The sequence below is a fragment of the Sus scrofa genome, chromosome 14 (assembly GCF_054392235.1).
Source record: "Sus scrofa isolate SSC_HxYL_T2T_F1_AM1 chromosome 14, Sscrofa_HxYL_maternal_Yorkshire_Landrace_v2.0, whole genome shotgun sequence".
In the NCBI taxonomy this organism is placed as follows: domain Eukaryota; kingdom Metazoa; phylum Chordata; class Mammalia; order Artiodactyla; family Suidae; genus Sus; species Sus scrofa.
The window spans coordinates 44,310,881-44,326,658 of NC_139396.1; the positions used below are offsets into that span (position 1 = coordinate 44,310,881).

The window sequence follows — 15,778 nt, forward strand, 5'->3', positions numbered from 1 at the left end:
GGGGGTGTGGAGAGAGACTGTTCGCGCGCTCCGCCCCCGCCGCGTCCGCCGGGATGCCCTTGGTCTGGGTCCCTAGAGCGAGAGGCCCCGCCCAGCCGGGGAGCGCACGCGGGACCAAGCGCCCAGAGGGGTGGGGTGAGGTGGAGGTGGTCCCGGAGGGGGCGGTCCCGGAGGGGCGGGCCTGCGGGGGCAGGCTCGGGGCCCCGCGTGCATGCTGATGAGCTGGGCGGCCGCGTCACTCCGCACCGGCGCCGTGGCTGCGGGGCGGGCAGGATTCGCACGCCAGTCGAGCGCCCGCCGGCCCGCGCATCCCTTGCTTCTCCCGGCGCCCAGGCCCGCCCCGCCGCCCCCGAGACGGGGCCGCGCCCCTCTGCGGAGGATGCTGGGTGCCCCCTGCGCCAGTGGCCCCGGGCAGCCCCTGAGCGTGGGGAACCCGGGAGGCGGAGGGGCACGCTGAGCGGGCGCGGGTGGTGCTGAAGGGACAGCTCCCGGGCGCAGGCGGCCGAGCGCGCAGCTGGCCCGCAGCACCCGCCTGCAGCCCCTGCCTGTAGCCCCCAGCCCGCAGGCCCCTCGCCCACAGACCCCGCGCCCGCAGCTCCCCCACCCTTAGCACCCCCGGCCAGCAGCCCCCAGCCCGCGGCTAGCTGGGCTGGCTCATGGTCCCCGAAGCAGCGGGCCAAGCGGAGGCTCCTGTGGCCGCCGGGCCCACGGGGATGCCCCGCGGGTGAGGCAGCCCCCATCTTCCAACCGCGTTCATGGCGGTGGCCAGGAAGATCAAAACTTTGCTGACGGTCAACATCCTGGTGTTCGTGGGCATCATTCTCTTCTCCGTGTACTGCCGCCTGCAGGACCGCTCAGAGGGGCTAGTGCAGATCGTGCGCAGCGCCGACCGCCGGGTGCGCAGCCGGCACGCCAAGGTGGGCGCGCTGGCGGAGCGCGAAGCCATCCTGCAGCGCCTCGACCACCTGGAGGAGGTAGTCTACAACCAGCTGAATGGTGAGCTGAGCCAGCGACCCCCTCGGGACAAAGGGGCTGGGTCGAGGGGGTGGCAGGGAGGGAATTGTCCCCTTGCTTGGGACGCTGTACTGTGTCCCAGCCACTGGAACCTCAGCGGACCCCAGGGGCCTGATGGCCAATCAGGGCTGGGATCGGACTCCTGGGAGGGAATCGGGTAGGAGGCATGTAGGGATGAGGGCTCCCTGTGGCTGGAGGGCGCTGGCCTGGATGAGCACTTACTCATTCACTCGTCCAGCAGACGCTGGACATCCACCAGTCACATGAGGGGACTGCATCTTGTTCCCCAGGGGGACATGAGAGAACTTCTAGAGGTTGTGTTGAGAGCAGGCAGCACCAGGTCCAAGAGGGAGGGGGCCTGCTGTGCTGCCCCAGGGGCTGTGGGGGCATCAGGGCTTAGCCTGGACCCAGCCCCCTCCCTCTGCGAAGAAGTGGAGAGAGTGGGATGGTGTGCTGCCCATGAGAAGTGTTCTTCAAATGTTCTTTAAATGAGAAAGGCGCCTTCAACCACTGGGCCTGTTCAGCCTCCCGTCCTGGGGATGCCCAAGGATCCTGGGGCTGTTCAAGGCTCCTCTGTAAAGTGTTGTGGACCAGGCATGAGATTGTGAACCTGTGACTTGGGGACAAATAGAGGCAAGGGCCCAGCAGGGGCTTGGCAGGTATTAATTACTTAGATGAACCTTGGGTGGTGGTGCCTGGGAGCCTGGAGTCCTTGGAAGCTTCTACGGGAAGCCCAGCTCCTTGGTGGACTCCTTGTTTCATCCCCAGCAGGTGTGGATCACCCCTAGAGTCAGCGTCGGAGTCAAGGGGGGTCAGGGCCAACGCGCAGCTGGTGGGGGTGGGGGTGGAAAGGAGCGATTTTCCACTTTAGGATGCAGAGGAGCAGAATAAAGCAACTGCTGCTCTCTCAGCTCACTCTGTGCTGAGGTACAAGGAGGAAGGAGGAAAGTTTGTGTTTACCTCATTAGTGGGCTTTTCCCTTCTGTCCTGTGCTATTCTGGGTTCCGCATTGGCAGCCTCAGCAACGCTCCCCAGGAAGCGTCAGTAACAGGCTCTGGCAGGAGGTATCTGGAAGCTGGCTGGCACAGGAGGGGCTTTTCTGCCTGGCCCTATGTGGGGGGCGCCTGGGGGTTTCCTTATGGAAGCCCAGCCGGCCTCTGAGCAGCAGCTCTGAACCTGAGGCTTGATGACACCCAGGATGCAGGAGTTGTCTGCAGCCTTGCCCACCCTGCTCCAGGAGAGCAGAGCATCCTCTGACTTCCCAAGCACCTTCTCGCCATCCCTGAACTCCTGGTTTTCCCCCAGAAGGTACTTTAGGTGGGTTTCATGGCTTTTCTGATCTGTCCTATTCAGCTGAAGCCACGAGGGGAGAAAAGTTTAGTTCAACTGCCACTTGACCATTCCGGCGGTGATTCATCTCCCGGAAGGCAGTGTGCCCTGTAATAGCACACAGCTTTATTGAAGTGTATTTGCCAGGGTGTTATGGTCTGTTTTATGGGGAGAACTGGAGGATTATATAAAAACATTGGCAGCACGTCCGGTTGTGTAACATCATGATGGCCAGCTCAGCACCATGAGCCGTTCTCTCCCTGCCACCCTTCAAGGGGAGAGGGAGCCAGGATTCTCGGAGGCAGAAAAAGCCAGGACCTTCAACCTAGTTTCCTGATGGGAGATGGAGGATGAAGTGTCTGGAGACAGAGGAATGTCAGCCCCACCCCAGCCTCTCCCCTCTCCCTTCTCCTGCCTTCTCCCTCCTCCCTCTCCCTCTCTTCTTTGTTCCTACTTCTCTTCCAGCTGTTTTCTCCTTTCTTTTTTTAAAAATCCTTTCTCCTTCCTCCCTTCACCAAATCTCTTCCACCTCCTCAATTTCCCTCTCTCCTTCTCCTTTTTCTACCCATCCCTTCCTCCAGCTATTCTTCCACCCTCCTCTCTCTCTCTGTGTCTACCCCACCACCCAGTACTCTCATCGATGAGTCTGTCTTGCATCCCTCTCTTAGGCCATGTGCTTGGTCTGTGTCTTACCCAGGGGTCATTCAGTATTTGTCCCTGGCAATGACAAGTGTGCCCCAATCTAACTCCTATCCCAGGTTGGTCCTTAAAGAGAGAATAGTACAGAAGGGGGCTTGACCTTAGTTCATAAGAAGCCATTGGAGGAGTTCCCTGGTGGTGCAGAGGGTTAAGGATCTGGCATTGTCACTGCTGTGGCTCAGGTTTCATCCCTGGCCTGAAAACTTCCAAAGCAAAAATAAAGACAGCAGCAACAACCAAGAAGCTATTGGAAAACAGTGCTCACCCCTTCAAACTGGCATGGATTCCTGTGTTAAAGATGTTGAGGAACAGAAAGGAGGATGCTTCCCAGAGGAGGGAAGCCTTTAAGCGCCCTTTGCACTATTGCCTGTTGTGATTTAGATCCAAGAACTGAAATGAATTCTTGGAAGTGTCTACTGGATATGAATTCAGCTGAGTTTTTTTTGTTTCGTTTTGTTTTCTTAGGGCTGCACCTGCAGCATATGGAAGTCTCCAGGCTAGGGGTCAAATCAGAGCTCCAGCTGCCAGCCTACACCACAGCCACAGCAATGTCAGATCTGAGCCCTGTCTGTGACCTACACTGCAGCTCACTGCAATGCTGGATTCTTAACCCAGTGAGCAAGGCCAGGACTCGAACCTGCATCTTCATGGATACCAGTCGGCTTTGTTACCACTGAGCCACAACAGGAACTCCTCAGCTGAGTTTAGAAAGGAGAGAGAGAAACCCAAGCACAAATGATTTATTACCTATATTTCCTTTGTCTCGGCTGCTTCCTAGATACACCTCTCCTGTCTTCGAGCTGATGAGAAGGAAGGGTTTTCCCCAGCGAGCAGGGTCCAGAAGCAGGACATTCTCCCCTGTTCTCCCCCTACCCTTTCATTAGCTGGTCCAGTCACCTTTACTTGGGATGTCTTGTTGCCCTCGGTCAAGGCTTAACTAAATGGTATGTGTAGATTCAAATTCACAGGACCTGGGGGAAAATACCCTTTAAGGAAATGTGATGTGGTTACGTCCTATATGTGCATGAGAGTTTGCTTCTAAATTCAGTGCTCAAGGCAAGAAAAAAATGTGTATAAAAAAAACCAACCTTCGGAATATCTTAAGTTACACAGCAAGTACAGCATCCCTGGTTCTGTGCCTGTGATTGGCATAGGAAGTCTTATGAAGGTGGCTTTGGCGAACCTCTAAGCTTAATGAGAAGAAGGGAAAGAAAGTCCCATTCAGCTGATTGCATGTTCAAGTCTTTCTGCTTTCTTAGGACCCTTTAGGAATGGAGGCCAAATTGGAAGCTAAGGATGGGATGGGGAGGTTTCAGTTTGGGTGGGTTGGTTGCTTTTGAGGAAGGTAATTTCTAAAATTCATTCATTCATGTGCCATCATTCTAACTTGAGCCTCCCTTAGAGTCAGAGGTCAAAGCCATGGGCCCATTGTATAGATGGAAAAGATGAGGGCCAGAGCAGGATTTACCTGAGGTTGTTTAGAAAGTTACTGGTGGGAGTTCCCATCGTGGCTCAGCAACAATGAACCAGACTATTATCCATGAGGATGTGGGTTCTATCCCTGGCTGTGAGTTAAGGATCCGGCATTGCCATGAACTGTGGTGTAGGTTGCAGTTGTGGCTCAGATGCTTCATTGCTGTGGCTGTGGTGTAGGCTGCAGCTACAGCTACGATTTGATCCCTTACCTGGGAACTTCCATATGCTGCAGGTATAGCCCTAAAAAGCAAAAAAAAAAAAAAAAAGAAAAGAAAGAAAGTTAGTTACTGGTGGCATGCTAAAAGCATGCTTGCTTCAGAATGACGTACATTTCTGCATTTAGCAAAAGTTTAAGTTAAGGGGGAGTTCCAGTTGTGGTTCAGTGGGTTATGAGCCCAACTACTATCCATGAGGATGTGGGTTCCATCCCTGGCCTCACTCAGTGGGTTAAGGATCTGGCGTTGCTGCGAGCTGTGGTGTAGGTCGAAGACGTGGCTTGGATCTTGAGTTGCTGTGGCCATGGCATAGGCCTGCAGCTATAGCTCCGATTCAACCCCTAGCCTGGGAACTTCCATATGCCATAGGTGAGACTGAAAAAAAAAGAAAGGTTTAAGTTAAGGGAGTTCCCTGGTTGCTCTACTGGTTAAGGATCCTGCATTGTCACTTTGGTGGCTATGGTTATGGCTGTGGCTCTAATTCACTTTCTGGACCAGGGACTTCCATATGCCACAGATGCAGCCAAGAAAAAGTTTAAGTTAAGATAACAGAAAGTCCATTTGAGGTCTATTAGATGATGGTCTTAGACATCTGGGGGTCTGGCCGCCTCCTGCAGGCTCTGCCAAAGCTACTTCCCCCTTCGTGGGGAAAAGGTATTTGATGACTCTGCTCTCTCTCAAACTAAAGAAATTCATATCGGACTGGTACTGTTTTAACCACATTTGTGCACAATACCTGTCCTATTGTTCCTCTGAGGGTGGGACTTTTTGTCTGTTGTAGTCACTGCTCCAATGCCAGGGGTCTAGGGTGGTACCTGGAATGTAGTTAGTACTCTGCAGGTATTTGTTGGGTGAGCCAGCAAGTGGCTCTTTCTCTAAACAATTGATTGTTTTTGTTTAGAATGAATTTCTTTTGAAAGATAATTGCAAATCACCAGGGTACCCATAAGCAGGAGGTGACTATGCGAATGAATGCAATGAAAGCAAAATCATGCAAAATCATGCTATTTATTTTGGGAGTTCCCATCATGGCACAGCAGAAACATATCAGACTAGTATCCATGAGGATGCAGGTTCAATCCCTCGCCTCGCTCAGTGAGTTAAGGATCCGGCATTGCTGTGAGCTGTGATGTAGGTCACAGACCAGGCTTGGATCCTGAGCTGCTGTGGCTGTGGTGTAGGCCAGCAGCTATAGCTCTGATTTGACCCCTAGCCTCAGAACTTCCATATGCCATGGGTGCAGCTATAAAAAAAAAAAAGCAACCCCCCCAAAAAAACCCTAAATCATGCTATTTAATTCCACTGTGACACAGCTATCACCAGAGGCTCAGAGCCAGAGGCCTGCACTCTCTTTGTTAAAGGGGAGACTCTCAATGGAAAGGGGGATATATTAGCATGAAATCAAGACTTTCTCCTTGAAGAAATCCAGAGATTGAGATGGACTTTACAAGGGAATAAGTCTCATGGTGGGAGTCAATGTCATTCAACATTGTGTCCTTTTTCTGCCAACCAGCCTGTGCAGAGTGGTGGTCCTGCCAGGGTCCTGACCCCACACTTTGGGAAGCCCAGGTCTGCAGAAGAGCCTTGGCCTGAGAGGGCAGTACTGGGAGTGGGGGAGTGGGAGTGGGGGATGGGGAGGTGGGCTGTCTGGTTGCTAAGCAGCGCGTGTACCTGAGGCTGCATCTGCCAGAGTGGGGTCCTAGATTTCGGATCAGGAAGTTGAAATCCTCCCTGTAGTCTAAGCATCTCATTTTTCGTTTTTGTTTTTGCCTGCCCCATAGCATTTGGAGCTCCTGGGGCAAGGATCAGATCCCAGCTGCAGTTGTGATCTAAGCCACAGCTGTAGCAATGCCTGATCCTTAACCCACCATGCCAGGCCCGAGATCGAACCTATGTCACAGTGTTCCCAAGATGCTGCCAACCCCATTGTGCCACAGTGGGAACTCTTTGAGGTTTTATTTATTTATTTATTGCTTTTTAGGACCGCAACCATGCATGTGGAAATTCCCAGGGTAGCGGTCACACTGGAGCTGCAGCTGCCAGCCTGCATCAGAGCCACGGCAACACAGCCTGACCCACTGAACAAGGTCAGGGATCGAACCCTCATCCTCTTGGATACTAGTTGGGTTCGTTACAGCTGAGCCACAATGGGAACTCTCTTTTTATTGTTGTTTTGCTTGAATTTTAATGATAGAAGCCTATTTGATCTGGGATGGGGAGGCCACGGGATCAGGGAAGGGGAAGTGTGGAGAGCGAACATCAGAAGGCCACCCCACGTTTGCCTTGGACCCTGGGCCTACAGAGGGGACAGTGTAGCCATCGTCCCCTTGGTGCTTGCTTTAGGGGCAAGCAGGTATCACAGCTGAGAAGCTGAATTTTGGGAGGCACCTCAAGATGCTCCACCCTCTTTGATCTCTCTGGGTTCAAATGTCACATCAGAGCACAAGCCATGGTGAGCACAGCAAACACCCTCTCACACCTGGGGAAAAGGCAGGATGCCCCATCAATGCTGTCTGAGTGACAAAAGAATGAGTGGGATTGATGGGTGCAGCTTGCAGAAGAGCCTCATGGAGGAGGGAATCTGAGAGCACCAAAAGTTCTGGGCATCTTTGCCTCTGTAGGGTGCCTGTCCCAACCCATCCAGCCCCCCAGAGCCCTGTGTGCCTATAAGGTTCCAGTTCCTCATGAGGGACTTCCAAGCCTCTTCTACGCATAAACCGTTCCATTTTGACTACGTCTAAGATATTCCACTTGCAGGGCATGTGCGTTTCATTAGAAAGCTCTCCCTAGTCCTTGGAAGTTTTATTCCAGAAGTAGCTCCCCGCTGGTTCTGGGGCCTTTCCAGCTCAAGTTCATCAATCTCCATCCTCCTCGAATCTGCTGTATGAGTTAAAACATCCTACATTGCTGATCCCAACAGTCCAAGTCACCGGGGCCAGAAAAAATAGCCGCAGTTTGTTCGAAATTTAATCACAGGTCCTGGCAGGTCTTGCTTCAAAATGGCAGCATTTCATTGGTTGGCAGTTCCCCCCCACCGCGCCCCTGCCCAACCCTGGGTCATTCATTGGCTGGCCTCCACCCTCCCCATCCACCTCCGTCATTCATTGGCTGGCCTTCTCCCCACCCCTGCCCCCCAGCTGTCTCACACCTCCCCAACTGTTGTTGATTTACTATAGAAAGTGAAAAAATAGTTGGTGCTCCCAAACAGAGCCCCAGCCTCTCCACTGGGGTGTTTGACACAAATCGCCTTTTCCGTTCTCCTCCGTTGGAGCCGCCTGCAATTACATTTCACTCACCCTGAGAAGATTAAAAGCGTGTTGGTTTTGCTTTTTTCCCCCTCTTTGCCTGTGCTCTTCTGCCTGCTGGTCTGGCTCTGACCCCATCCGACCACCAGTGAATCAGAACAGCTGAGGCCACTTTGGACACAGAGGTTAGCACTGTGCAGGCCTGGACCTTTGCATCTGGGGGCACAAGGGTGCTTCACCCTGAGATAAACACCCCTCGCATAATTCCCTTGCAGGAAGCAGACCTCACCAGGGCTGCTGCACCCAGAGGCTTGTGTCTGCAAATTCAGTGGGCCCCGCACTTCTAGGAATAATTCATGCAGGTGGTGATCCCCGTCTTGGGAGTGTGCTGGGGCTAAGTGATTGCATTTACAATTCAGCTCAGCAATCTGCATATTTCAAAGGTTTGGCATTATTCTCTGAAAGGACAGTTTATCCTTCTTTGGCTGGAAACTCAATAAAAAATAAGTCTCTGTACATTTCCATATCCGATGTCCCACCGAGGACAAAACCAGATGGGATCCAGGTCTTGGAACAGCTTGGTCAACACCTCCGTTCTGTTCCCCAAAAACATGGGTACCTTTGAAGGAAGGGCAGCCAGGCATTGAAGGAGGGAGAGGCGAGGCCAGTTCATGAAGAGGTAGGTCCTTGGAAAGTCCTCCGAAAGCTGATGCTTTTCCTTTGTCCCTGTGCTATTCACTCCTCATGTGCTCCTGATGCTGAGTCAGGATACAGGAACGAAGGAGGCGCAGATCCCTGCCTCTTAGGGCTGATGTGCAGGGGAGGGAGGCAGGTGACCAATGAGTCATGTGAACAAGGTGACTCCAGACAGGGAGAAAGGCCATGAAAAGGTAGAGTGAGACAGCAGATGGGGAGAAGAGGCCCTGGTTTAGGAGGAGTGTGGCTTGAATAGCTTCCCCACTAATTCATGTCTTCCTGGAACCTCAGCATGTGACCCTGCTTGGAGGTGGGGGTCTTTGCAGATGAGGTTGCACTTGAGTGAGGTGGGCCCTAAATCTAATGACTTTTTTTTTTTTTTTTGTCGTTTGAGGGCTGCACCTGGGGCACATCAAATTTCCCCCGCTAGGGGTTGAATCGGAGCTGTAGCTGCCGGCCCACACCACTGCTCACTACATCAGATCCTTAATCCCCTGATCGAGGCCAGGGCTCAAACCCACACCCTCATGGATCCTAGTCGGGTTCATTACCACTGAGCCACAATGGGAACTCCCCCAATGACTTTTAAGGACAGTGGTATCCTTATAGGACAAGGAGAGACAGACCCAGAAGGGGAAAGTCAGAGTTGGGGGGCAATGCATTTACAAACCAGGGAGCAGCAGGGCTACCAGCAGTTCAGGAGACTGGAAGGGGCAGGAAGGACCCTCCCCTAGGGCCTCTGGAGGGAGCAGCCTTGACACCCTGAGTTCAGACATCTGACCTCCAGACCATGAAAGGACAAGTGCCTGTGTCCGTGGGGATACTGCTTCAGAGGGTGGTCAGGGGGCTCTGATGATTGACCTGAGATGGGAATGAGCTGTGAGGGCATGGGGAGGGGTATGGGGTCAGGGGAGTGGGCAGAGGGCACGAGTGAAGAGAGATGGAGGAGAAGTCTTCTGTGCAGGAGTGGGGGAGGGTGGTGGTGCGGGCAGGTCCCTAGGGAGGACGTGGGGCTGTGTGCTCAGGGAGGGGGTGATACTTTCGGTGTTCTGCATGCCAGGAATGCTTGGACTCATCTGCAACTGTGGAAATCTGTGCTTCTGTCCAGCTGGTTTGGGTTTTTTACTTTTTATTTTTTGGACACACCCACTGCATGTGGAAGTTCCTGGGCCAGGGATCAAACCCATGCCATAGCAGTGACCTGAGCCACTGCAGCGACAACACCAGAGGCCACAAGGTCACAAGGGACTCACAGCTGTTTTTTTTTTCCCCTTCTTTTTAGGGCTTCACTTGTGGCATATGGAAGTTCCCACCCTAGGGGTCGAATCAGAACTACAGCTGCCAGTCTACACCACAGCTGCAGCAACATGGGGTCCTTAACCCACTGAGCCAGTCTAGGGATTGAACCCATGTTCTCATGGATACTAGTCAGGTTTGTTACTGCTGAGCCACAACGGGAACTCCCCTGGCATTTGATTTTTAAGTAAATGAGCCCAAGTACAATTGTTCTTTAAAATGCTGTCTCAAGCTGTGGCAGTGTGCCAGAGAAATAATGAGATCTGCTAGGTGCCAGGCCTGCCGTGGGTCCTTGCTCCCGACTCCGGTTACCTCTGCGAGCCCAGAGCAGCCTCTCTTCCTCCCTCAGCTCGCTCACCCTGGTTAGAAGTGAAGCTTTGGCTGCAAAGCTGGAGGGGCAGCTGTGCCCAGAGCCAGACATGGGGCTGGTACCAGGGCGAACAGATGTCAGTGGCTCGGATGATGGGAGGAGGTCCTGACCACCCTAATTGTGTGTGGACTGACTTGCTGTGGGCTGGGGGACTCCTGGTTGGAGATGGGGAGGGGCTCAGGCTTGTTCATATATGTAAAAAATGGAAGAGGAGTGAGGAGTTCCCTGGTGGCTAGATGGGTTAAGGATCTGGCGTTGTCACTACTGTGGCATAGTTTCGATGTGATCTCTGGCTAGGGAATTTCCATGTGCTGGAGGCTTGGCAAAAAAAAAGAAAGAAAGAAGAAAAAAGGAAGAAATATCAATGCAAGTTTACCAAGATTGTAGTATATTTTATTTGTTTATTTATTTATTTTTTGTCTTTTTTCTTTTTAAGGCCGCACCCAGGGCATATAGAGGTTCCCAGGCTAGGGGTCTAATCGGAGCTACAACTGCTGGCCTACACCACAGCCACAGCAACTTGGGATCCAAGCTGCATCTGCAACCTACACCACAGCTCACGGCAACGCTGGATCCTTAACCCACTGAGCAAGACCAGGGATCAAACCTGCAACCTCATGGTTCCTAGTTGGATTGTTTCCACTGCGCCACAACAGGAACTCCTGTAGTATATTTTAGATGTTTATATATAACAAGTTAATGCTCTTAACGGGCGGGTGCAATGTGGTCATGCTGTTCACAGGAAGATAATGGAATTCATAGAAATACTGGTTCTCTCAGACACCTCAGTCCAAGAATACAGCACGAGCATAGAGGTGTGTGATGAAGGTCTTCTTTCTGGCCTCTTGCAGGTCAGGAGTCTGATACAAGTCTCTCAGGTATCCTCAGAGAAGGTGCCCTGTAGAAGCTCCAGGAGAATCCGTTTTCTTGCCCTTTCTGGGTGTTCAGCCCTCCTGCCATCTCCAAATTGGCCTCTCTGTGCCATCCTCCCAAAGTCACATCACCCCCACTCTCCTCTCCACTTCCCTCTTCTGCTTTTTTTTTTTTTTTTTTTTTTTTTGGTCTTTTCTAGGGCCACACCTGTGGAGGTTCCCAAGCCAGGGGTCTAATCAGAGCTGTAGCTGCCGGCCTATGCCAGAGCCACAGCAACGCCAGATCCGAGCCACGTCTGTGACCTGCACCACAGCTCACAGCAACGTCGGATCCTTAACCCACTGAGTGAGGCCAGGGATCAAACCCATATCATCATGGTTCCTAGTCGGATTCGTTAACCACTGAGCCACAACAGGAACTCCCTCTCTTCCACTTTTAAGGGCTGTTAAACTGGCCCACCAGGATAATCCAGCTCAGAGTCAGCTGGTGAGCAATTTCTGTTCTCTCTGCAATATAAACTGAGATTCTCTGGGTCTAGGGGGCTGGGATGTGAACACCTTTTTGGGGGGGGTGATTCTGCCAATCACAGTAAGCAAACTGCACAGATGACTGAATACAGATATATGTTAGGGGGCAAATAAAGTTGGAGGGATAAGGTATGTGTGGGGGAGGAAAAGGGCGTGACTTTTAGGTGAAGACTGAAAGAAGGAGGGGCTGTGACAGGCAGAAATCTGGGGAAGAGCTCCAGACCCCTGCAAGTGCAAAGGCCCTGAGGCAGAGCATGCCGTGTGCATTGGAAGAAAACCAGTTGGGGTACCGAGCTGTGCTGGAGGCTCACACTGAAGCACCTCAGCTTAAGCAACAGGGGCTGGCGCAGCAGGTTTCTGGGGAGACCTCCCTCCTGGCTTGCAGATGGTTTCTTCCCTGCGCACATGCATTCCTGGCATCTCTCCCTCTGTAAGGCGTCTCTCCCTCTGTAAGGTCCTACTGTATTAGAGCCCCTCACCCCTCAGGGATCTCATTTAACCTTAATTACCTCCCAGAGGTCATTCTCCAGATACAGTCACATTGGGGATTAGGACTTCAGCCTGCAAATTTTAGGAGGATATCCTTGAGCCCCCAGCTTGAAACCCAGCTTTCTGATCTCACTTAGACCAGGGAGTGGGTGTAGATGGAAAAGAGACAGGTTGGTTGGTCAAGCCCTGAGCCGGGAGACTCTGCCAGAAGATGAGAAGGAGCAGCCTGGAGGGGAGGCGGGGCAGGCCAGTGTCTCATCCTAGGAGTCAGGGGGACCAGCACTGCCCAGTGTCACATGCTGTGAGCACTGAGGGATGACTTCTGGCTCCACAGGGTGACCTGGACAGAATCCATTTAGGTGGGAGAAGGGTGGAATTAGAGGCGGCAAGCATGGGGCCCTGCTGTCGAGAACTGTGGATGGTGGGGCTGGATAATTGTCAGTGGTGGGGCTGCCATGCAATGTGGGGTGTGGAGCAGGAGCAGCATCCTTGGCCTCCACCCACCTGATGCCAGTAGCATCCCCTCCCAGTTGGGACAACCACCAAAGTCTCCACGTATTGCCAAATGTCCTCTGGGGGACCCTCCTCCCTCAGCTGAGGACCAGTAAGAGGAGGTTGGACCTGGAAAGAGGTGGGGCAGGCAGAGGGTGTTATCCTTAGGAATAAGGTGGAAGGTGCTGGTGCCATCCTGGAGCCAGTGAGAGGGTGATCTGCCAGTGGGAGGCAGGGTCAGCACCTCGGACAGCTCCTCCCAGCCCAGGCCAGCATCTGGAGCTGGGGAACAGCAGATGAGCTGGGGTTGGGGATGGAAGCTGGGGTGTTCTTTGCTTCCATTTTCTCAAGGAGGCAGGAAATAAAGTCATCAGCTGAGGTAGAGAAGTGCAAAATCATTTTCCTTCCTCCTCCCTCCCTCCCTCTGTCCTTCCTTCCTTATTTTATTTTATTTTATTTTACTTTTTGTTTTATTTTATTTTTTGGCCACCCTGTGGCTTATGGAGTTCCCAGGCCAGGGATCAGATGTGAGCTGCAGCTTTGACCAATGCCAGATCCTTAACCCACTGTGCCGGGCCAGGGATTGAACCTGCATCCCAGCGCCCCCAAGATGCTGCTGATCCCATTGCGCCACTGCGGGAACTCCATTCCTTTCCTTTAAAAACAGCTATTCAGTGTATTTTTAAAAAGAAAGTATATGTCTGGTTATGTATTATCTACATTCTATGTCAGAATGGGAGGCATTACAGAATGTGTGCTATGAATGGGGACACCAGGTCTGGTGTCCTGAGAACCCCTGGACTGGAAGGTGGAGGTAGATGTTTGGTGGCTACCAGATGTAGACCCTCTTGCAGGGCAGGCAGGAGACTGGGAGAGGGTGCTGAGGGCCTTGTCACCTCCCAGCCCCGAGGGGGCTGGTCTCCTGCCTCTACTCCCTCCCAAGGCCGTTCACCCACAGGTCTTTTCAGGGAACGGGGGGATGTTGAGGCAGGACCCAGCTGGCCAGCTGTGCCTCCTCCTTGGACGTTGAATCTTCTCTGGCATTGTCATATCCGCTGTCCCTTACCTCCACCCTGAAAATGTTGCCGCCTCTTGGAGAGGATTCTCGGAGTGAAGGGCTGCCCTCCTTCCCACTCTGACACTCTCGCAGCCCTCACATGTCTGTGTGAGACCCCAGGACAGGGGTGCTTGGGGCCCCAGCATGGTTCTAGCTGTGGGTTGGCAATCATTCTGAGATGTTTCGTTGTCACTGGATGGTGACAATAACCCAGGTGGACATGCCACGCTGAGACCTGAGATCCGTGACTACATGTGGTGTTCACAGCAGATTGTGCAGGAAAGAATTTCTGCATCCTCGGCTCACCAATGAGTAGACCAGGGCCAAGCCCTCTTGGCCCTCTGACAGTGGGATTTGGACCCAGGCACACTGGCACCAGGGTCCCTGCCCTGGACCGCCTCCCTGGGGAGGCACAGGGAAAACATCAGCTTGGTCAACTCAGTGGTGAGGGCTTATACCTCCTGCCTCCTACAGGAAAAAGACCACTTTTACCTTTAACAGAATCACTTGGTCAAACCAACTCTGTGTGCAACACCCCCATCGGAAACCCAGCCAGCCTTGATTTTATTTCAGAGTAAGAAAATAACAGAAAGTGCCTGGGTTATGCAAGGGACAATTTTCACACTATTTGAGCAGATTGTGGGAAGTGCATTAATATTCTGTGTGCCTGGGCACTTAGCAGCGGACACAGGGAAGCAAACAAGCTGATCATCCTTGGTGGGGGCAGAGCATGGCAGCTGAAATGCGGCTGCAGAGCCAAGAGGCCTGGGTGAGCAGCCCTGCTCCTTGCAGCCTTGGGCAGCTTACTTCACAGCCCAGCTCCTCAGTTTCTTTGCCTGTAAAATGGGATGGGATGGTAATTATCTCTCAGTGTTGCTGTGAGAACGAAGAGGAGCATGAGAGGTTTCAGGGCAATGCCTGGCACATAGTTCTTGCCCGGTAGGAACATCTCAGCTGACCTGGATGGCACTGACTCCCATTTCTGCTTGTCTGCAGTCCCCTGACACTTCCAGCCCATCTCCACCAGACCAGCCCTTGTGCTTCCCCTTCTGCTGCAGCCTTACCCCTGCTGAAGAATGCATGAACCCCAGGCTTCCAGGGAAGCTGGAGAAGGGCAATCAGGAAGCTGGTCTAATCCAATTCACACTTTATTCACAGAACATGATCTGTCGTGCAGAGCGCAGGAAGGTGTGCCCAGAGCTTGGGGCCTGGGTGCCTTTCCCTGAGAATTTATAGCCAGGTAGGAGGGAGGCACCTGCATGGCACCATCTATTCTTTAAGGCAGTGAGTTATCATTGTAGAGAGAGGACCATGTTGATGGTTGTGCAGAAGGTCAGTAGGGCTTGGAAGGGGAGGAGTTTGGAGCTTCCCTTTGGAGTTGGATGGATCTGGGTCCAAACCCCAACTGGGTGACTTTGGCAGGTCAGTTCCTCTCCCCGAGCCGTGCTCTTCCCATCTGTGAAATGGGGAAGTTGATCATCCTTCCATGGTAGGATTTTGAGAAGACTGGACAAGGTAATGCCTGTGAAAGTGCCTGACATAGAGCAGGTGCTCAGAAATGTGAGCAAAGACAATGCAAGGGAAAGAATTGAAATGAAGCAGAATTTAGACTGACGGGTATCATGATGCCCAACACATAACAGTTTCTCAATAAATATTTGTTCACTGGATGGTTTTATGGATGGGTGGGGGGAGGGAGGAAGGATGTTTGCGTGGACAGGTGGATGGGTGGGTAGGGGACCAGTGATGGATGATGGACAGGTGGATGATTGATGGATGGATGAATATGGGAGGAGACCCTATGGAAGGAGCAAAGCTGAGAAAAGGAGGGAGGTGTCTGGACAGGCTGGAGGAGGACCGAAGGCCAGGAAGGTGGGTCGGGCCCCAGGGAACCCTTGTGGAGATGGACAGTTGGACTGGCACAGGTGTGGGGCTGACACATGGCTTTCAGGTGTGCCCCCCTTGGGGCAGAGACACAGAGACTGGGCACTGCCCTGGAA

General features: G+C 52.9%; 1 protein-coding gene across 2 annotated transcripts in view; it reads left to right on the top strand.

Moving 5' to 3' along the window:
• Positions 1-272: 272 nt before the first annotated feature.
• GALNT9 (polypeptide N-acetylgalactosaminyltransferase 9) overlaps positions 273-15,778 on the top strand; it is a 110,401-nt gene continuing 94,895 nt past the window's right edge. Inside the window, exon 1 of one of the 2 annotated variants that reach the window (XM_021072816.2) lies at positions 273-996. In XM_021072816.2, the coding sequence (XP_020928475.1) occupies positions 756-996 (241 nt within the window). In that variant the 5' untranslated portion in view covers positions 273-755. Of the gene's footprint in view, positions 997-8,549; positions 8,658-15,778 lie in introns of those variants that run through there. The other variant, XM_084995947.1, reaches the window with a different exon arrangement.